The 23,628-nt window shown below is 51.2% G+C and overlaps 2 protein-coding genes across 2 annotated transcripts; one reads left to right on the top strand and one right to left on the bottom strand.

The window, feature by feature from the left end:
* The first annotated feature begins 1,823 nt into the window (after nt 1–1,823).
* gtf2a2 (general transcription factor IIA, 2) lies at nt 1,824–4,134 on the top strand. The gene is made up of 4 exons (XM_072447050.1): nt 1,824–2,001; nt 3,047–3,151; nt 3,289–3,415; nt 3,910–4,134. Exons 1-4 carry the CDS (start codon nt 1,930–1,932, stop codon nt 3,933–3,935), a joined length of 330 nt encoding a protein of 109 aa, XP_072303151.1. The 5' UTR covers nt 1,824–1,929; the 3' UTR covers nt 3,936–4,134.
* Nucleotides 4,135–4,203: 69 nt separating this feature from the next.
* LOC140361342 (zinc finger protein 395-like) lies at nt 4,204–15,678 on the bottom strand. The gene is made up of 9 exons (XM_072447052.1): nt 15,415–15,678; nt 13,830–13,980; nt 13,349–13,413; nt 11,115–11,221; nt 10,546–10,736; nt 8,251–8,354; nt 7,141–7,354; nt 6,988–7,068; nt 4,204–6,398 (listed from the first exon to the last, which is right to left on the bottom strand). Exons 2-9 carry the CDS (start codon nt 13,956–13,958, stop codon nt 6,219–6,221), a joined length of 1,071 nt encoding a protein of 356 aa, XP_072303153.1. The 5' UTR covers nt 13,959–13,980; nt 15,415–15,678; the 3' UTR covers nt 4,204–6,218.
* Nucleotides 15,679–23,628: the final 7,950 nt, after the last annotated feature.

The following is a 23,628-nucleotide window of genomic DNA, read 5'->3' as shown; positions in this document are numbered from 1 at the left end:
GGACCTCTTAGACTCAGACACACACACACACACACACACACTCAGACACACACACACACACACACACACACACACACACTCAGACACACACACACACACACACACACACATACACATACACACACACACTCAGACACACACACACACTCAGACACACACACACACACACACACACACACACTCACTCACTCACATACACACATACACACACACACACACACACACACACACACTCAGACACACACACACACACACACACATACACATACACACACACACTCAGACACACACACACACTCAGACACACACACACACACACACTCACTCACATACACACATACACACACATACACACACACACACACACACACACACTCAGACACACACACACACACACACACACACACACACACACACACACACACACATACACATACACACACACACTCAGACACACACACACACTCAGACACACACACACACACACACTCACTCACATACACACATACACACACATACACACACACACACACACACACTCAGACACACACACACACACACACACACACACACATACACACACACAAATATGACTTGTAACTTTCACATGCTTTGGCAGTTAATTACCCAGTTTTCAGAGAGAATCATCTTTCTGAGGTGGAATAACTTTCATAAGTTCAAACAGATGATGAAGAGAGCTGGAGGAGGCGGAGTCTGGTTATTATGTCCCTCAATTACAGCCACAGGCTCCTGGAGACTCATTATTAACAGCAGAACTTTCTGCTTCACTGGGGTCATTGCTCTGATGCTCCTGCTCCATGTCGGCTCTAATGAAGCTGGAACTCCTCCATCGTTAAAGACGAGTACGGCCTGACAGAGTGTGTGAAGTGTGTGTGTGTGTGTGTCTGAGTGTGTGTGTGTGTCTCTGCACATGATGGAGATCAGGATCAGGATCAGGATCAGGTTCAGGATCAGGATCAGGATCAGGATCAGGATCAGGATCAGGATCAGGATCAGGATCAGGATCAGGATCAGGTTCAGGATCAGGATCAGGATCAGGATCAGGATCAGGATCAGGTTCAGGATCAGGATCAGGATCAGGTTCAGGATCAGGATCAGGTTCAGGATCAGGATCAGGATCAGGATCAGGATCAGGATCGGAGTCGGAATCAGAAATGGTTTATTGCCATTGCCAATGAACAGAATTCACAAACATATGAACTTTGATGATTTGGTGCAACATAAAACAATGAACAATGATAAAACAACCTGTATAGAATCTAAAAGGGCATGTATAAAAGAGGGGAATGATTCGGCTGATGTGACGCGGTTATGACTGCAGTACTTGAAGTCTGGCGGTAATGTAACACTTGGATACAATAAGATAAGATAAGAGACGCCTTTATTGTCCACACATGGGGAAATTTTGGTGTTACAACGCAGTAGATAAAGAGGAAAAGGACAGATAACTTATTGGAAGTTTAAAAAAAAACACTCTTAATAGAAGAACTCTTATGAACAAAAACTAAAACACTTATTAACAAAACTCTCATATCTTAATAGGGAATGGAGGGAAGAAAATAAAAATAAAGATAAAATAATAATAATGTTAATAAAAATAGCTGGCATAAGACAAATAGTACTAATAATAATGGTTACATCAGTTATATGCACATCAAACCGCCATTAAACAACAACAACACGCTGTGTCCAGTCTGCTGGAAATGAAGACAGTTCTTGTCGTTTGCTCAGTGTCCGCTGGAGGGCGCCGTGTTCAGGAGCTCGTGCGTGATGAGCCGCAGAAGAAGAACACTGCCGTTTGTTGTGGAGGGAAGCTGCTGATGCTAGCGCTAGCATTAGCCGGAGAGTCTCGTGTTTTATTGTGTTTCAGCGCGTGAGACCGGGACAGGAGCAGTGAGTGTTGGCGTGATGGCGTACCAGCTGTACAGGAACACCACGCTGGGAAACAGTCTGCAGGAGAGTCTGGACGAGCTCATCCAAGTAAGGCATTAGCTCCAGGTTAGCATGCGGCTAATGCCCGGGCGCATCCAAGTAAGGCACTAGCTCCAGGTTAGCATGCGGCTAATGCACGGGGCTCTCTAGAGAAAGACATGAACAATAACGGAATGTGAGTGTGAGAAAGTACGTGATTTGTGTGAGTCACAAATGAACTGACACACAACACGTGCCTTTAAAGAGCACATAAGATAAGATATGACGTCAGGCTTAAATTTGATTGTAAAGTATACGATTATTGGACTCTACAAATGAACCAATTCAAATAATCGTGATTTCAATTACAAACATGTTGTAATCGGGGAAAAACACTATCTTCAGAATGATGGTTCTGTCATGCAAAGACACTTTTCTGAACTACAGCGGCTTTGAAAGCTAAAGTTTCATAAGCATGATTATTGATACAGTATAATACGTCTGTACGTGTGTGATTGAAGTAACAAGGAGGTGTCCAGAAGGTATCTGGCCTGAGCCCCCTCAGCTGGCTCCTCACGACGTCACGACGTGGAGGAGCAGCGGCTCTAGTCCGAGGGAGCTCCCAGCCACGCTGTGGAGGAAACTCTTCCATCTGTCATTATGTCCTTTTGGTCATTACTCAAAGCTCATGACCACATGTGGGAGTAGAAACATAGACTCAGCTCTTTCTCTCTCAAAAGATACATTTCCCTTGAAGGAACAATAAAGTTTAACACAACAACAGCAGCAGTGACTGATCCACCTGTCAATCTCACACTGCGTCAAGACCCTCAAATACTGGAACCACCACCTGCAGGGGACAAACCGCCACCTGCAGGGGACAAACCGCCACCTGCAGGGGACAAACCGCCACCTGCAGTGGACAAACCACCTTTTCCTGCTCATGAACTATGGCCTCGGATTTAGAGGTTCTGATTTGATTTGCCGTAACTGAGCAGCACTATTGACTATGCAACATGTCATCTTTCCTTCTCTCAATGAAACTGTGATTTTGTGACTTTCTGTCTTTGTGACTTTGTGTCTTTGACTTTGTGTCTTTGTCTTTCTGTGGCAGACGCAGCAGATCACGCCTCAGCTGGCGCTCCAGGTCCTGCTGCAGTTTGACAAAGCCATCAACACGGCGCTGGCAAACCGGGTCCGGAACCGGGTCAACTTCAGAGTAAGTCCTCTTCCACAGGTCATGCTGCAGTTCCTTCTCTCTCTTTGTGAAGCTGGTTTAAGGATGTTAGTGGTCATCTTTGTGGCTTCCCCAGTGGTCACTCTCGTGTCATGATGTTCTCTCTGGACCGTCCGCAGGGCTCGCTGAACACCTACAGGTTTTGTGACAACGTGTGGACCTTTGTTCTGAACGATGTGGAGTTCCGGGAGGTCACGGACTTGGTCAAAGTGGACAAGGTCAAGATTGTGGCCTGTGACGGCAAAAGTGAGTGTCACACGTTGGATACGAGCGCGGTCGCAGTGTCCAGATCCGCAGTGGTCAGAGGACATGACCGCTATGTCACGTCTGCTCTGGTCGGCTCAGGATAATGCAGCGCAAATACAACAGATTTGTTTTATGTACAATATCAACTGCAAAAGTATCTGGCTTTTTTGAAAAATAAAATGAATTGTTCACCTTGTTGTTTAAGCCTGGACAGACTGAAACGCTGTAGGATTAACTACTGAAACGATCGACTAAACAAATCATGGTAATTGTGTTTTAATGATCGTTATCTGGACTTTACAGATTCTGCACTGCAACGACACACTTTATATTCTCTGTCAACATATGGACAATATCACGTTTGACCCTTTTAATGGGTCAAACGTGATATTGTCCAGCTTATAACACACTATCACCACATTGCCACGCCCATACTGCCACGCCCACACTGCACCTGGCTGTTTCGTTCACGCCGTCTTCTGTTTCCTCTGCAGATTCCGGCTCAAACGCTGCAGAGTGACCTCCTCTGCACCTCCACTTGGACCTGGACTGTACATATTATTTATTGGAGCAGAGGTGCTGCTGTGTGTGGGCGCGGTCACGAGGGCGCGGTCACGTGGCCACCCTGTGCACGCCACACTTTTCTTTCTTTTTTACAGGACGCTTGTGTTGGGCTGTTATCGAGCTGCATTATCTTTAATAAAAATATTTAAAATCTACTTTGTGAAGATATTGTAGACGTCTGTGTCTAACGCGACAGAAGGACAATCACATGGAAATATGGCTTTATTGTAAAAACATGTTAAGAGTATAAATGACAGCTTGATGAATACTAAAGACACATATGATTCTAGTGCTGCATTAACACGAGCAGCTGGTCAGAATATTCACTACACACTAAACTAACAGAATTTACTGCTGCTAAACTTAAGCGTTCCGTTGGTTAAAATGTAAGGTTTATCTAACTTGAACATGCACAAAGCTCTTTGGTCAGGACGTTTCATAATAAACCCAATCATTTGCCGCGTGAGCTGAAAACAAGTGAAGAATTGTTCATTTATAGATGTGGAGTTTTACAGTATTCATAAAGTCAAACGGATGAAAAAGATCAAATGATTTAAAACGCGTAAACACACATGACAGAGCACCGATCGATTTCCTGTATTTATCCTGTTTAGGTGCAATTGTCTAAACTGGAACGCACAAAAGTCACGTTTAGATCCTTTAAAAAGCAACGTCCTCGTTTTCTGTTTGACAAAGTTATAATTTTAACCATTTTACAACTCGTGCTGCTGGAGCTGAACAACACGAGCCTCAGAACATACTGTACAAATACATGACACACACAGGACACATGACATACATGACACATACAGGACACATGACATACATGACACATATGACATACATGACACATACAGGACACATGACATACATGACACATATGACTCATGACACATACAGGACACATGACATACATGACACATGACACATACATGACACATATGACATACATGACACATACAGGACACATGACATACATGACACATGACACATACATGACACATATGACTCATGACACATACAGGACACATGACATTAGCTGCCACACTTTACATGTTACACAAATGAAACATGTACAAAGCACCGACTTTAATTTGAGCCATGTTAAAATATGAATTCAGCAGTTTTAGTGCGGCACCGTACGAGGATGTAATTCCATAATTATGAGTATCAATTTGGTACCGTTTTGTCATATCGTTAGTGCAATAACTCATATTGTGGCTGAATCAGATCTTTGCCACACGTTTGTTTGTCAGGAGTATTTCTCAAGGAAGAAAGATAAACAGCCTTTAAAATGGAGGCAAAAGTTCAAAGGAACGTGATGCTGGAGCTGGAATCAACCACAGAATATCACAAAATCAAATGCAACACATACAGATTATGACAGAAGAGCAAATATTACTGGAAGATCATTGAACCTCAGATAGTCTGAATCCACAGCTGTACTGCATATTTTACTGCTAATTATGTTTGTGGCGTTCAAATATAATTCTCAAACTAGAAAACAGCATTTTTTCCATTCTTCGTAATAGAAAAGCAAACTGACTTTATTTATGAGCATTAAATTAAAACATTTTGCTCTTTGTTGTTATAAAGACTTAAAACTATTGTTTATTAACTCGGATGTCTGTTACTATATTATGTCTACTTCATTTTAAAGTAAAGTTAAGTAGTGCATTGTTATAACTTTAACTATAACTTTAGAACTTGTTAAGATTCAGACTGTAGATTATGTTTATTATGTTATACCTCTAAAATTACTGGAACTATCCACTTTAATAAAAAACATCTGGCACAAAGTTCAATATCATCCAAAAAGCACATTTAAAAAAGAATACAAAAGCGTCTATGAACAGGTCCTTTGTGGCCCCGGGCCCCTCCAGCGGGTGGCGCCGCTGCAGTGGCCCCGGGCCCCTCCAGCAGGTGGCCCCGCTGCAGTGGGCCCGGGCTCCTCCAGGCTCCTCAAGCAGGTGATGCCGCTGCAGTGGCCCCGGGCTCCTCCAGCAGGTGATGCCGCTGCAGTGGCCCCGGGCTCCTCCAGCAGGTGGCTCTGCTGCAGTGGCCCCGGGCTCCTCCAGCAGGTGGCTCTGCTGCAGTGGCCCCGGGCTCCTCCAGCAGGTGGCTCTGCTGCAGTGGCCCCGGGCTCCTCCAGCAGGTGGCTCTGCTGCAGTCGGGCTCCTCCAGCAGGTGATGCCGCTGCAGTGGCCCCGGGCTCCTCCAGTAGGTGGCGCTGCCGTGTCTAGTCCTGGAAGCGTTGGCAGGCCTTCTTCCAGCGACAGGCCGTGCACCACTGGTCCCGGTGCTCGATGCCGTAGACCTTGCGGCACTTCTTGGCGTCGCCGCGCGCTCTCCTGCAGGGGGCGCTCTGCTGCAGCCACTGCTCTCCCACACTGACCGAGCGCACTCTGCACTGAAGCGCCTGAGGGAGACATGTGACCCACGTTTGAGCCCGGGCGGCGTGTTCATGCCCTTTACATCGACACTACAATAATGAATAACATTTAAACGTCATTAAATGTAAATCTGACAAATGTGATGGATGAATTTGGGCCTTTTCCACTGGTGATCGTGACGATGGAAAGGACGATGGTGGAACATTGTGATGTTTGCACTCTCGGTCGTGATGAGGCGGGCGAGAACGTGGAGAATCGTGACCGCCGCAGCCTCGAGTGTCTTAAACACGACGAGCGCAAAATCGGACTCTTTTTTTACGTGATTTCTGGACCTTTAACTTTATTTAAATGACACGCAAACGGCAGAATGTGAAGTGAGTAATCAGAAGGATCACGAGCAGGAAGAAAGCAGAGGATTGTGCCGTTTACATGTCATTTTAAATCATCGTTTAACTAGAACTAAAAAGTTCTAATATTTTGATTTTGAATCTTGAAAACTAAAAACTCTAAAGAAAGAGATTTAATAGCAATAACTTATACAACAAATATGATAAAAGCCTCTGATAATCCGCCTTTTCAATGATATAATTTATATTGTGAGGAGTGACCGCTCACCTGTTTGTTGTGAGTGCTGCTGGGGGTGGGCCAGTGGGAGGCGGGGCTTTGCGCTGCTGCAATGAGCGCAGGGGGCGGAGCCTAAAACACATCAATAACATAATCAATAAGGTTCAGTTCTGTGGATGAGAGAGCGGCGGTCTGAGGCTGTACCTGGTACGAGTGCTCCACCTGCACCTGCCACAAGTCACAGGACGAGGAGGGGGCGGAGCTACTGAGGCCCGGCGGGGAGTGGCAGGCGGGCGAGGCGGGGGCGAGTGTGGGCGATCCGGGCGTGCACGGAGGGGGCGGGGACGGGCACTGGCTGACTTCGGTGTAGTAAAAATCTTCTTCGCTGCGAGAACAGCGCTCGTACTCGCCAGCGCAACTGCGAGAGCAAAGGTCAAAGGTCAGACGGATCATACGGACGAAAAACACGTACGAACGACAAGGACGAAGGACACAGACAAACGACACGGAAGACACGGACGAAGGACACGGAAGACACGGACGAAGACACGGACGAAGGACACGGAAGACACGGACGAAGGACACGGAAGACACGGACGAAGGACACGGACAAACGACACGGAACACACGGACGAAGGACATGGAAGACACGGACGAAGGACACGGACAAACGGACGGACGACACGGACGAAGGACACGGACGACACGGATGAAGGACACGGACGAACGACACGGAAGACACGGACGAAGACACGGACGAAGGACACGGAAGACACGGACGAAGGACACGGAAGACACGGACGAAGACACGGACGAAGGACACGGAAGACACGGACGAAGGACACGGAAGACACGGACGAAGGACACGGACAAACGACACGGAACACACGGACGAAGGACATGGAAGACACGGACGAAGGACACGGACGAACGGACGGACGACACGGACGAAGGACACGGACGACACGGATGAAGGACACGGACGACACGGATGAAGGACACGGACGACACGGATGAAGGACACGGACGACACGGATGAAGGACACAGACGAAGGACACATACGAGCGACACGGACGAAGGACACGGAAGACACGTACGAAGACACGGACGAAGGACACGGACGACACGGACGAAGGACACGGACGAACGACAACGACACGGACGGACGACACGGAAGACACGGACGAACGACATGGAAAAGACGGACGAAGACACCGACGAAGGACACGGACAACACGGACGAAGGACATGGACGAAAGACAACGACACGGACGAGCGACAAAGACGAGCACGCGCGTCACATGACCTCTCACCCGTTTAAGTGCATGGTGCGCACGTGCCTCTTGATGCCCACGATGGAGGTCAGGACCTTCTCGCAGCCGGGCCACAGGCATCTCAATGCCGCGTGCTCCGAGTTCTGAAACGCAGCGCAGTCGAGTCAGCCCCGCCCACTTTCACAGCGGTCGCCTCCCAATGCCACCGTTTCCTGCAGAGGGCGCTATTTATGTCATTTTTAACAACATCCAAATGTCCAGAGAGATAAAAAGTAGCGCACTCAAAGTTTCCCACAATGCACATTGAAATGTAGTGGACAGTGCTGGTCACTAGGGGTCAGTATAGAGTAGACTATGATGCACAGGTCAGAAAAATAACAACTCAGAATCTTTCTACTGTTGTTTTAAGATGATTAAAATGACATTTAAACAGCAAAATTATCTGATTCCTTCCTTATGTAGGGGAATGGAGATGGACATTCCACGGCCAGATAACAGAAAATCTCTCTTTGAACATTGGGGGGTTTCGTTCTCCCTCTCTCCCTCACCGCAGGAGCCGCTGTGACTTTGGCGATAACAGATCTTCTCCCCACAGTCTTACAGGAGGACGCCCCGATGAAAACCATGTTTTATGTGATTATGCCATGAATGTTCGTCTGAATCAACTCCATACACCGCATGTTTCACCTTGTGTTACATATTCTTCCACTGTTTAAGGTTTATATTCCCAATGCTTTAACTCGAGTGCCCATCACAGGTGAAAGAAGATGTAAAATGCATCTACCTCAAGAAATAATGTGCACAAACTGCCAAAAGTGTTTAACGTGTAAATGTTAAAACAGGGTTTCAATGTTTTTACCATTATTATTTACGTTACTCGGCCAGGAAAATGTTAAACAGGAAGTCTTCGCAGTAGCGCTCGCCCCTTTCGCTCCCAGCATGCCCCGCGGGCTAGGTAACAAGAGGATGCGCCAAGCTGGAAACTCTCTCTTCTCTTCTCATCCCCTTTGTGTTCAAGCCTTTGTCTTTTCTCTTGGAAGCCGTCCACGGACGAGCCGTTCACCTTTTTCCTTTGTCTCAACGATAATCCGTCCGTCACGTGGTCGACAAGGCCATGCCAGCCCTGGACACTGAAACCACCTGAAACCGCCTGGAACCACCTGGAACTAAGCTTAAGCGCTAAACCGGACTACGCTCTCATCTGAGTAAAGGCCGGACTACGCTCTCATCTGAGTAAAGGCCGGACTACGCTCTCATCTGAGTAAAGGCCGCGTGAGAAGCTAACACGCCGCTAAAGCGTTCTACCGCTAAGGAACTCCCGGACATCGCCACCGTTGCCACCGGCGCCAAGGACCTCACAGCACGCCGCTGCCTTCGCCGCCACACCGCTCCACGCGACACCTCGCTCCACGGCCGCCGCCCGCTTCACGAACCTCGCTGCACGCCACTGCCTTCGCCGCCACACCGTTCCACGCGACGCCTCGCCACGGATCTCGTCCGCGGACAAGGACCAGCCGGACCGAGTCTCTACAAAATCGTAAGCCGAGTTCAGTGTGCGGTTCTTTTGTGGCGTGATTTGGGTAGAGCTCAGCTGTTCCTCCTCCCTTTAGCTTCTCACTTTCCCTCTTTTTGATATAGATTAGCATAGACACGTTTGATTATCAAAGGCAAAACCCTGGTTTAACATTATCTGCATGAAATTTGCTGTTAAATCTGATATAACATCACCTGTGATTTACCTGTGCACATTTCTGCTCCGGTGTTTTTGATTGCCCTTTTGATAAATAAACTACACGAAAGAGTTATTGACTATTGTTTGTTTGATTAGACTATGTGTAAGTCCCTGAATCGTGAAACACCCTTCAGACCTTTTAACGAGCGCGATTAAGGACCGTATCTTAGCTCTTTGGGTTTAACCCTGGTGCCCCGTCTTGTCTCGTTTCTGCTAAGAAATCTCCCTTAATCATAAACTGAATACCTGTAGTTTGAGACCCTACACTTATGTTGGACCTTCTGATCCTTAGCCGCTAACCGTATCTGCTAACCTTATCCGCCAACCTTAGCCGCTAACCTTATCCCCCTACCATAGCTGCTAACCGTATCCGCTAACCTTATCCGCCTACCATAACCTTATCCGCTAATCTTAGCCGCTAACTTTAGCCGCTAACCTTAGGCGCTAACCTTATGTGCTAACCTTAGCCGCTAACCTTAGCCGCTAACCGTAGCCGCTAACCGTAGCCGCTAACCTTAGCCCGGAGCTGGGAGGGACATTAGGACACAGCCCGGGTCAAGGACAAAGCTGTAGAGGTCATGGAGGTCAGATGGGAGGCCTACCCTGCGTCTCCTCAGGGCCGGCTCCTCAAACAGCTCCTGCTCCATGTTCAGGCCCTCGTCGATGGGCGTTGCCATACCGGCGTCGGGCTCTGTGATTGGTGGAGAGGCGACAGGACTTCCTTGGCTGTGGCCCACGCTCCAGTAGCCGCTGCTGCAGTCAGACAGCTCGCCTCCAGGGTCAGCAGCTACAGCTGAGACAGGAGAGCAGGGCCACGCCCACTTTACACAAGCTTTAGTAGACGTAAACGGACAGAGTGAAACGGGGGTGAAGAGTAGTGAGAGGTATTCAGTAAACAAGAAGAAACACCACATTTGTACGATTATTCACAATTGTAGGCTCCGTTACCAAGCAAAAGTGACATCTTTAAAGTCTTCACATTTTCTGAATAATATTGTCACATAAACAGCGGTCGCAGACGTGTAGTTTGACTTTTTTACTTCTGAGGCTACAATTATTATTATTATTAATAATAATAGGATTATATTCAGACCCTTGGGTCGGACACAAAACCCACTGGTATGACCCCAGGGCAGAGATGGGCGAGAATGTCATGGAAACGAGGACAAACCTGAGGACTCGGTGTGGGCGGGGCTGTGGAGCAGAGGACTGCAGGACAAACTACTGAGGACCATGGCGGCCATCAGCTCATCCATGTCCATGTCCACCTCAGGACGCCTGCAGCACGAGGGGACATACAGAGAGACACAGTCAGCGCCCCCGGTGGTCAAACATGTACACAGCAGACTGCACTACTACACACTATGTAGGACAGAACATTACACTCTTGTATGTGACTGCACACTATGTAGGACAGAACATTACACACTCCTGTATGTGACTGCACACTATGTAGGACAGAACATTACACACTCCTGTATGTGACTGCACACTATGTAGGACAGAACATTACACACTCTTGTATGTGACTGCACACTATGTAGGACAGAACATTACACACTCCTGTATGTGACTACACACTATGTAGGACAGAACATTACACACTCTTGTATGTGACTGCACACTATGTAGGACAGAACATTACACACTCCTGTATGTGACTACACACTATGTAGGACAGAACATTACGCACTCCTGTATGTGACTGCACACTATGTAGGACAGAACATTACACACTCCTGTATGTGACTGCACACTATGTAGGACAGAACATTACACACTCCTGTATGTGACTGCACACTATGTAGGACAGAACATTACACACTCCTGTATGTGACTGCACACTATGTAGGACAGAACATTACACACTCCTGTATGTGACTGCACACTATGTAGGACAGAACATTACACACTCCAGTATGTGACTGCACACTATGTAGGACAGAACATTACACACTCCTGTATGTGACTGCACACTATGTAGGACAGAACATTACACACTCCAGTATGTGACTGCACACTATGTAGGACAGAACATTACACACTCCTGTATGTGACTGCACACTATGTAGGACAGAACATTACACACTCCTGTATGTGACTGCACACTATGTAGGACAGAACATTACACACTCCTGTATGTGACTGCACACTATGTAGGACAGAACATTACACACTCCTGTATGTGACTGCACACTATGTAGGACAGAACATTACACACTCCAGTATGTGACTGCACACTATGTAGGACAGAACATTACACACTCCTGTATGTGACTGCACACTATGTAGGACAGAACATTACACACTCCTGTATGTGACTGCACACTATGTAGGACAGAACATTACACACTCCTGTATGTGACTGCACACTATGTAGGACAGAACATTACACACTCCAGTATGTGACTGCACACTATGTAGGACAGAACATTACACACTCCTGTATGTGACTGCACACTATGTAGGACAGAACATTACACACTCCAGTATGTGACTGCACACTATGTAGGACAGAACATTACACACTCCTGTATGTGACTGCACACTATGTAGGACAGAACATTACACACTCCTGTATGTGACTGCACACTATGTAGGACAGAACATTACACACTCCTGTATGTGACTGCACACTATGTAGGACAGAACATTACACACTCCTGTATGTGACTGCACACTATGTAGGACAGAACATTACACACTCCAGTATGTGACTGCACACTATGTAGGACAGAACATTACACACTCCTGTATGTGTGGCCAAAAGAATATAACACTTTATTCATTTAGTGTTCCTGTTTTGTGTATGTTTCATGTATGTTATATGTTTCATGTATGTTTCATGTATGTTGTATGTTACATGTATGTTTCATGTATGTTGTATGTTTCATGTATGTTTCATGCATGTTTTGTGTATGTTTCATGTATGTTATATGTTTCATGTATGTTTCATGTATGTTGTATGTTACATGTATGTTTCATGTATGTTGTATGTTTCATGTATGTTTCATGCATGTTTTGTGTATGTTTCATGTATGTTATATGTTTCATGTATGTTTCATGTATGTTGTATGTTACATGTATGTTTCATGTATGTTGTATGTTTCATGTATGTTTCATGCATGTTTTGTGTATGTTTCATGTATGTTATATGTTTCATGTATGTTGTATGTTACATGTATGTTTCATGTATGTTGTATGTTTCATGTATGTTTCATGCATGTTTTGTGTATGTTTCATGTATGTTATATGTTTCATGCATGATTTATATATGTTATATGTTTCACGTATGTTTCATGCATGTTTCATGTATGTTTCATGTATGTTTCATGTACGTTTCATGCATGTTTTTTTATCTCAAGCTTTAGTAAAGATATTAAAGAATGGTGTAGTGGGTTTGACCTTTTGGGGACATCGATGGACGAGGACACGGGTCTGCTGGAGTCGGACGATCCACATGGAGACGTCTGCCACACAAACACACGCGTGTACAAATGGCGTTTTAAAGGAGACACATTATGTAACTTTAACATTTGTTACGACACTGTTTCCTCATCTTTCATTTCCTCAAAGTTGTATTTTGATTGATTCATGCACGTTTGAGTGATCCGAGGCTCGAGCGCTCAGGAAGTCCCCAGTCCCCGCCCACATCCCCGTCCCCGCCCACATCCTCGCACTCAGAAAGTAAAATGATGTTCAACTTGTTCAATGCTAAAAAATAAAAGCACAATGTGTCTCCTCCACAATAACACGTATATAGTGTGATGTAAATACTGAGCAGCTCTACAAATGCAGAATGGTAGATTTAGTTACAGTCGTATTGAATGTCAAATGTAACAGATTAAATCATGAGGTGAGACGTGGCGTGACGTGCCAAACCTACCGTGAATCCCAGCTGACTTTTGACCTGGTGACTGTGACTGTCCTGGTCAGGGCGGGCGGTGAGGGGGCAGCTGGAGCTCAGCAGCGCCCCCAGTGGAGAGCGCTTCCCCAGGCGAGGCTTCGGGAACATCTGCACGAGGGTCCGGATCCTTCTGCAGAGACACCACAGACACAAGCCTGAAGTGAGTCTCACTCCTTCAGCGGATTTGATGCAGTGGAATATGACTTAGTACGCTGTTGTCATGACGACCATAAAGAGTAAATAAGAGGTGAGGACTGGATCCAAACACCTACAATGAAACAGCTTTTCAATCAAAAAGCCCGATATCCAGGGCTGGAGAGTAACTTATTACAATACAAAGACTCCCATTATTTTAATTAAGCATGTTTTTTTTGGTAATTGTACTTTTTGAGTATAATTCTAGCATATACTTGTACATAGTTACATTAAAAAAAAGCACACAAGTTACTGAGTGCAGTACAGTTCTGTTCCGGCTCCAGAGTCGCAGAGGTCAGTTAGTTACACATTACTTTGAGACGATAATATGTGAAATGGCCGACATCTCCACAGCGTCGCCGAGGTGTTACCGGGCAGTTTAATGTCACTTTAACACATTCTATTCAACACGTTCTATCTGCTCCTTGTTTAGGCCGTTTTGTCCCAAACATTAACTGAGTATTTTGTTAGTAACTGTAATATAATTACAGTAATTACTATAAGTAACCAAGTAACTAAAGTCAATCCTGAACGTACAAACACAAAACAGCATCGCCTGCTTTGATTGGCCAGAGCAGAGTGTGGTTTAAAAGGACCAATTTAAAAGTTTGATCGATTAACTTTTGTATAAAAATGTAATCTAAAATACTACTACTTTTGACAAGTATTTTTCATGTGTTTTTTCCCTTGTAATTGAGTGTAACTGTACTTTTACTTCAGTACTCTCGCCACCACAGACATGTTTGAACAAATACATTGTTCATTATAAATGAAAGAACACAATGTTTATATAATTATTACATTTAATGCTTTGAAATGTCATTTAGATGAAGAAAAGGACGTGCACTTCTGCTCCTGACACATATTTCATGTCATTCTTTGCTCTCACTATATTTCATGCGCAGACATATGCCCCGCCCTCTTTCCACATCCACAACAACAGCAGACACACCCCCGGAGCTCTGCACCAATCACAGGGCTGCCTGGCTCTACTGTAAAACTGTTCTAAAACAACAACTTCTCCAACTGTCGTGGACCTCATGCTTTCTCCACGAACAGAACGTGATTATCTTCTTTTAGTCTGCGTTTGGACCAAAGACACGTGACAAACAAACAAACAAAAGCAGAAAAACACTTCATTAAAGTGGATCCGCTTATAACGAACACTGACACTTATTTTAAAGAAAGTTAAACACGAGCGTAACAGGCAATGTGTGCAGAACACGTCTGCATAAAATCCGTTTTAAACCAAATCTGTACCAAAAAAATCCCTTTCTTATCCTTTCTGCGGGAAGTGGAAGGACGTGGAAGTTTGCATCGCTGACCACGTCAAAACTGGACTTTGAAACGAGCTGCAAAACAAACTGACCTGAATGAAGCGGGTCAGGCGCGTGTCGTCCGTGTGCGGGTCCGTGCAGCAGCGTGAACAGGCTGCGGCCAGTTTGTGCTCCACGGAGAGAGAAACGCAAAGCCTGGACTGGATTTACCACGCGCTCGACCGGACCGCTCCACGCGACGCGTTTTACCGCTGCGGTGACGCTTTAAAACACGCGTTCAGCCGCGTTCACGCGCGGGCGGGACGTGTAACGCATGTGTCCACGGCATTGTGCGGTTTTTCGACTCTTTGCGTGATGTTTTGGAGCGTGAGACGCGAGCGCGCCGCTTGTCAGCTCTGGACACGCTCCGGGTTTTACGCACGCGCCTCTCAAGTCTGTAGTAAACAAGGAAATCACGTGTGACGCAGCTGGACGCGGATTGGCCCAGAGCAGTGCGGAGCGCGACACACCCCTCTCTGGGCTCTTGTTTACAGCAGAGGCCCCTCACAGCAGAGGCCCCTCACAGCAGAAGCTCCTCACAGCAGAGGCCCCTCACAGCAGAGGCCCCTCACAGCAGAGGCCCCTCACAGCAGAAGCTCCTCACAGCAGAGGCCCCTCACAGCAGAGGCCCCTCACAGCAGAGGCCCCTCACAGCAGAGGCCCCTCACAACAGAAGCTCCTCACAGCAGAAGCTCCTCACAGCAGAGGCCCCTCACAGCAGAGGCCCCTCACAGCAGAAGCTCCTCACAGCAGAGGCCCCTCACAGCAGAGGCCCCTCACAGCAGAGGCCCCTCACAGCAGAAGCTCCTCACAGCAGAGGCCCCTCACAGCAGAGGCCCCTCACAGCAGAAGCCCCTCACAACAGAAGCTCCTCACAGCAGAAGCTCCTCACAGCAGAGGCCCCTCACAGCAGAGGCCCCTCACAGCAGAAGCTCCTCACAGCAGAGGCCCCTCACAGCAGAGGCCCCTCACAGCAGAGGCCCCTCACAGCAGAAGCCCCTCACAACAGAAGCTCCTCACAGCAGAGGCCCCTCACAGCAGAGGCCCCTCACAGCAGAGGCCCCTCACAACAGAAGCTCCTCACAACAGAAGCTCCTCACAGCAGAGGCCCCTCACAGCAGAGGCCCCTCACAACAGAGGCTCCTCACATCAGAGGCCCCTCACAGCAGAGGCTCCTCACAGCAGAGGCCCCTCACAGCAGAAGCTCCTCACAGCAGAGGCCCCTCACAGCAGAGGCTCCTCACAGCAGAGGCCCCTCACAGCAGAGGCTCCTCACAGCAGAGGCCCCTCACAACAGAGGCCCCTCACAACAGAAGCTCCTCACAGCAGAGGCTCCTCACAGCAGAAGCTCCTCACAGCAGAGGCCCCTCACAGCAGCAGAGGCCCCTCACAACAGAGGCCCCTCACAGCAGAAGCCCCTCACAGCAGAAGCTCCTCACAACAGAGGCCCCTCACAGCAGAAGCTCCTCACAACAGAGGCCCCTCACAACAGAAGCTCCTCACAACAGAAGCTCCTCACAACAGAGGCCCCTCACAGCAGAGGCCCCTCACAACAGAAGCTCCTCACAACAGAAGCTCCTCACAGCAGAGGCCCCTCACAACAGAAGCTCCTCACAACAGAGGCCCCTCACAACAGAGGCCCCTCACAGCAGAGGCCCCTCACAACAGAAGCTCTTCACAACAGAGGCCCCTCACAGCAGAGGCCCCTCACAACAGAAGCTCCTCACAACAGAGGCCCCTCACAACAGAGGGCCCTCACAGCAGAGGCCCCTCACAGCAGAAGCTCCTCACAGCAGAGGCTCCTCACAGCAGAGGCCCCTCACAACAGAGGCCCCTCACAGCAGAGGCCCCTCACAGCAGAAGCTCCTCACAGCAGAGGCTCCTCACAGCAGAGGCCCCTCACAGCAGAAGCTCCTCACAGCAGAGGCTCCTCATAGCAGAGGCTCCTCACAGCAGAAGCTCCTCACAGCAGAGGCCCCTCACAGCAGAAGCTCCTCACAACAGAGGCCCCTCACAGCAGAAGCTCCTCACAGCAGAGGCCCCTCACAGCAGCAGAGGCCCCTCACAGCAGAGGCCCCTCACAGCAGAGGCCCCTCACAGCAGAAGCTCCTCACAGCAGAGGCCCCTCACAGCAGAAGCTCCTCACAGTAGAAGTTCCTCACAGCAGAGGCCCCTCACAGCAGAAGCTCCTCACAACAGAAGCTCCTCACAGCAGAGGCTCCTCACAGCAGAGGCCCCTCACAGCAGAGTCCCCTCACAGCAGAAGCTCCTCACAGCAGAGGCCCCTCACAGCAGAAGCTCCTCACAGCAGAAGCTCCTCACAACAGAGGCCCCTCACAGCAGAGGCCCCTCACAGCAGAGGCCCCTCACAACAGAGGCCCCTCACAGCAGAGGCCCCTCACAGCAGAGGCCCCTCACAACAGAAGCTCCTCACAACAGAGGCCCCTCACAGCAGAGGCCCCTCACAGCAGAGGCCCCTCACAACAGAGGCCCCTCACAGCAGAGGCCCCTCACAACAGAGGCCCCTCACAACAGAAGCTCCTCACAACAGAGGCCCCTCACAGCAGAGGCCCCTCACAGCAGAAGCTCCTCACAGCAGAAGCTCCTCACAGCAGAAGCTCCTCACAACAGAGGCCCCTCACAGCAGAGGCCCCTCACAGCAGAGGCCCCTCACAACAGAGGCCCCTCACAGCAGAGGCCCCTCACAGCAGAGGCCCCTCACAGCAGAGGCCCCTCACAACAGAGGCCCCTCACAGCAGAGGCCCCTCACAACAGAGGCCCCTCACAACAGAAGCTCCTCACAACAGAGGCCCCTCACAGCAGAGGCCCCTCACAACAGAGGCCCCTCACAGCAGAGGCCCCTCACAGCAGAGGCCCCTCACAACAGAGGCCCCTCACAGCAGAGGCCCCTCACAACAGAAGCTCCTCACAACAGAGGCCCCTCACAGCAGAAGCTCCTCACAGCAGAAGCTCCTCACAGCAGAGGCCCCTCACAGCAGAGGCCCCTCACAACAGAAGCTCCTCACAGCAGAGGCTCCTCACAGCAGAGGCTCCTCACAGCAGAAGCTCCTCACAGCAGAGGCCCCTCACAGCAGAAGCTCCTCACAACAGAGGCCCCTCACAACAGAGGCCCCTCACAGCAGAGGCCCCTCACAGCAGAGGCCCCTCACAGCAGAGGCCCCTCACAGCAGAAGCTCCTCACAGCAGAGGCCCCTCACAGCAGAAGCTCCTCACAGCAGAAGCTCCTCACAACAGAGGCCCCTCACAGCAGAGGCCCCTCACAACAGAAGCTCCTCACAACAGAGGCCCCTCACAGCAGAAGCTCCTCACAGCAGAAGCTCCTCACAGCAGAGGCTCCTCACAGCAGAGGCCCCTCACAACAGAGGCCCCTCACAACAGAAGCTCCTCACAGCAGAGGCTCCTCACAGCAGAGGCTCCTCACAGCAGAAGCTCCTCACAGCAGAGGCCCCTCACAGCAGAAGCTCCTCACAGCAGAGGCCCCTCACAGCAGCAGAGGCCCCTCACAACAGAGGCCCCTCACAACAGAAGCTCCTCACAACAGAGGCCCCTCACAGCAGAGGCCCCTCACAACAGAAGCTCCTCACAACAGAGGCCCCTCACAGCAGAAGCTCCTCACAGCAAAAGCTCCTCACAGCAGAGGCCCCTCACAGCAGAGGCTCCTCACAGCAGAGGCCCCTCACAACAGAGGCCCCTCACAACAGAAGCTCCTCACAGCAGAGGCTCCTCACAGCAGAGGCTCCTCACAGCAGAAGCTCCTCACAGCAGAGGCCCCTCACAGCAGAAGCTCCTCACAACAGAGGCCCCTCACAGCAGAAGCTCCTCACAGCAGAGGCCCCTCACAGCAGCAGAGGCCCCTCACAACAGAGGCCCCTCACAGCAGAAGCCCCTCACAGCAGAGGCCCCTCACAGCAGAGGCCCCTCACAGCAGAGGCCCCTCACAGCAGAGTCCCCTCACAGCAGAAGTTCCTCACAGCAGAGGCCCCTCACAGCAGAAGCTCCTCACAACAGAAGCTCCTCAGAGCAGAGGCCCCTCACAGCAGAGTCCCCTCACAGCAGAAGCTCCTCACAGCAGAGGCCCCTCACAGCAGAAGCTCCTCACAGCAGAAGCTCCTCACAACAGAGGCCCCTCACAGCAGAGGCCCCTCACAGCAGAAGCTCCTCACAGCAGAAGCTCCTCACAACAGAGGCCCCTCACAGCAGAAGCTCCTCACAACAGAGGCCCCTCACAACAGAAGCTCCTCACAACAGAAGCTCCTCACAGCAGAGGCCCCTCACAGCAGAGGCCCCTCACAACAGAAGCTCCTCACAACAGAAGCTCCTCACAGCAGAGGCCCCTCACAACAGAAGCTCCTCACAACAGAGGCCCCTCACAACAGAGGCCCCTCACAGCAGAGGCCCCTCACAACAGAAGCACTTCACAACAGAGGCCCCTCACAGCAGAGGCCCCTCACAACAGAAGCTCCTCACAACAGAGGCCCCTCACAACAGAGGGCCCTCACAGCAGAGGCCCCTCACAGCAGAAGCTCCTCACAGCAGAGGCTCCTCACAGCAGAGGCCCCTCACAACAGAGGCCCCTCACAGCAGAGGCCCCTCACAGCAGAAGCTCCTCACAGCAGAGGCTCCTCACAGCAGAGGCCCCTCACAGCAGAAGCTCCTCACAGCAGAGGCTCCTCACAGCAGAGGCTCCTCACAGCAGAAGCTCCTCACAGCAGAGGCCCCTCACAGCAGAAGCTCCTCACAACAGAGGCCCCTCACAGCAGAAGCTCCTCACAGCAGAGGCCCCTCACAGCAGCAGAGGCCCCTCACAGCAGAGGCCCCTCACAGCAGAGGCCCCTCACAGCAGAGGCCCCTCACAGCAGAAGCTCCTCACAGTAGAAGTTCCTCACAGCAGAGGCCCCTCACAGCAGAAGCTCCTCACAACAGAAGCTCCTCACAGCAGAGGCCCCTCACAGCAGAGTCCCCTCACAGCAGAAGCTCCTCACAGCAGAGGCCCCTCACAGCAGAAGCTCCTCACAGCAGAAGCTCCTCACAACAGAGGCCCCTCACAGCAGAAGCTCCTCACAACAGAAGCTCCTCACAGCAGAGGCCCCTCACAGCAGAGGCCCCTCACAGCAGAAGCTCCTCACAGCAGAGGCCCCTCACAGCAGAAGCTCCTCACAGCAGAGGCTCCTCACAACAGAGGCCCCTCACAGCAGAAGCTCCTCACAGCAGAAGCTCCTCACAACAGAGGCCCCTCACAGCAGAGGCCCCTCACAGCAGAAGCCCCTCACAGCAGAGGCCCCTCACAGCAGAGGCTCCTCACAGCAGAAGATCCTCACAGCAGAGGCCCCTCACAGCAGAAGCTCCTCACAACAGAGGCCCCTCACAGCAGAAGCTCCTCACAGCAGAGGCCCCTCACAGCAGAAGCTCCTCACAGCAGAGGCCCCTCACAGCAGAAGCTCCTCACAGCAGAGGCTCCTCAAAGCAGAGGCCCCTCACAGCAGAAGCTCCTCACAGCAGAGGCTCCTCACAGCAGAGGCCCCTCACAACAGAAGCTCCTCACAGCAGAGGCTCCTCACAGCAGAGGCCCCTCACAGCAGAAGCTCCTCACAGCAGAGGCCCCTCACAACAGAAGCTCCTCACAACAGAGGCCCCTCACAGCAGAGGCCCCTCAAAACAGAAGCTCCTCACAACAGAAGCTCCTCACAACAGAGGCCCCTCACAGCAGAGGCCCCTCACAACAGAAGCTCCTCACAACAGAGGCCCCTAACAGCAGAGGCCCCTCACAGCAGAAGCTCCTCACAGCAGAGGCTCCTCACAGCAGAGGCCCCTCACAACAGAGGCCCCTCACAGCAGAGGCCCCTCACAGCAGAAGCTCCTCACAGCAGAGGCTCCTCACAGCAGAGGCCCCTCAGAGCAGAGGCTCCTCACAGCAGAGGCTCCTCACAGCAGAGGCTCCTCACAGCAGAAGGTCCTCACAGCAGAGGCCCCTCACAGCAGAAGCTCCTCACAACAGAGGCCTCTCACAGCAGAAGCTCCTCACAGCAGAGGCCCCTCACAGCAGAGGCTCCTCACAGCAGAGGCTCCTCAAAGCAGAGGCCCCTCACAGCAGAAGCTCCTCACAGCAGAGGCTCCTCACAGTAGAGGCCCCTCACAACAGAAGCTCCTCACAGCAGAGGCTCCTCACAGCAGAGGCTCCTCACAGCAGAAGCTCCTCACAGCAGAAGCTCCTCACAGCAGAGGCCCCTCACAGCAGAGGCTCCTCACAGCAGGAGCTCCTCACAACAGAGGCTCCTCACAGCAGAGGCCCCTCACAACAGAAGCTCCTCACAGCAGAAGCTCCTCACAGCAGGAGCTCCTCACAACAGAGGCCCCTCACAGCAGAAGCTCCTCACAGCAGAAGCTCCTCACAGCAGAGGCTCCTCACAGCAGAGGCCCCTCACAGCAGAAGCTCCTCACAGCAGAGGCTCCTCACAGCAGAAGCCCCTACCAACAGAAGCTCCTCACAGCAGAAGCTCCTCACAGCAGGAGCTCCTCACAACAGAGGCCCCTCACAGCAGAGGCTCCTCACAGCAGAGGCCCCTCACAGCAGAAGCTCCTCACAGCAGAGGCCCCTCACAGCAGAAGCTCCTCACAGCAGAGGCTCCTCACAGAAGAAGCCCCTACCAACAGAAGCCCCTCACAGCAGAGGCTCCTCACAGCAGAGGCCCCTCACAGCAGAAGCCCCTCACAACAGAGGCCCCTCACAGCAGAGGCCCCTCACAACAGAAGCCCCTCACAGCAGAGGCCCCTCACAACAGAGGTCCCTCACAGCAGAGGCCCCTCACAGCAGAGGCCCCTCACAACAGAAGCCCCTCACAGCAGAGGCCCCTCACAGCAGAGGCTCCTCACAGCAGGAGCTCCTCACAACAGAGGCCCCTCACAGCAGGAGCTCCTCACAGCAGAGGCTCCTCACAGCAGGAGCTCCTCACAACAGAAGCCCCTCACAGCAGAAGCTCCTCACAGCAGAGGCCCCTCACAGCAGAAGCTCCTCACAGCAGAGGCTCCTCACAGCAGAGGCCCCTCACAACAGAAGCTCCTCACAGCAGAGGCTCCTCACAGCAGGAGCTCCTCACAACAGAGGCCCCTCACAGCAGAGGCCCCTCACAGCAGAAGCTCCTCACAGCAGAAGCTCCTCACAGCAGAGGCTCCTCACAGCAGAGGCCCCTCACAGCAGAAGCTCCTCACAGCAGAGGCTCCTCACAGCAGAAGCCCCTCACAACATAAGCTCCTCACAGCAGAAGCTCCTCACAGCAGAGGCTCCTCACAGCAGAAGCCCCTCACAGCAGAGGCTCCTCACAGCAGAGGCCCCTCACAGCAGAAGCCCCTCACAACAGAGGCCCCTCACAGCAGAGGCCCCTCACAGCAGAAGCTCCTCACAGCAGAGGCTCCTCACAGCAGAGGCCCCTAACAACAGAAGCCCATCACAGCAGAGGCTCCTCACAGCAGAGGCCCCTCACAGCAGAAGCCCCTCACAGAAGAAGCCCCTCACAGCAGAGGCCCCTCACAGCAGAAGCTCCTCACAGCAGAGGCCCCTCACAGCAGATCCTCCTCACAGCAGAGGCTCCTCACAGCAGAGGCTCCTCACAGCAGAAGCCCCTCACAGCACAGGCTCCTCACAGCAGAGGCCCCTCACAGCAGAAGCCCCTCACAACAGAGGCCCCTCACAGCAGAGGCCCCTCACAGCAGAAGCTCCTCACAGCAGAGGCTCCTCACAGCAGAGGCCCCTCACAGCAGAAGCCCCTCACAACAGAAGCTTCTCACAGCAGAGGCTCCTCACAGCAGAGGCCCCTCACAGCAGAGGCCCCTCACAGCAGAAGCTCCTCACAGCAGAAGCTCCTCACAGCAGAAGCCCCTCACAGCAGAAGCCCCTCACAACAGAAGCTCCTCACAGCAGAAGCTCCTCACAGCAGAAGCTCCTCACAGCAGAGGCCCCTCACAGCAGAGGCTCCTCACAGCAGAGGCCCCTCACAGCAGAAGACCCTCACAGCAGAGGCCCCTCACAGCAGAGGCTCCTCACAGCAGAGGCCCCTCACAGCAGAGGCTCCTCACAGCAGAAGCTCCTCACAGCAGAGGCCCCTCACAGCAGAAGCCCCTCACAGCAGAGGCTCCTCACAGCAGAAACCCCTCACAGCAGAGGCCCCTCACAGCAGAGGCCCCTCACAGCAGAGGCTCCTCACAGCAGAAGCTCCTCACAGCAGAGGCTCCTCACAGCAGAAGCCCCTCAC

Source organism: Eucyclogobius newberryi, unplaced genomic scaffold (genome assembly GCF_026437365.1).
Source record: "Eucyclogobius newberryi isolate DKJ021-1_F unplaced genomic scaffold, fEucNew1.0.hap1 SCAF_151, whole genome shotgun sequence".
Lineage (NCBI taxonomy): Eukaryota > Metazoa > Chordata > Actinopteri > Gobiiformes > Gobiidae > Eucyclogobius > Eucyclogobius newberryi.
Note: the sequence above shows the minus strand (reverse complement) of the source record. Positions and strands in the feature narration are given on the sequence as shown.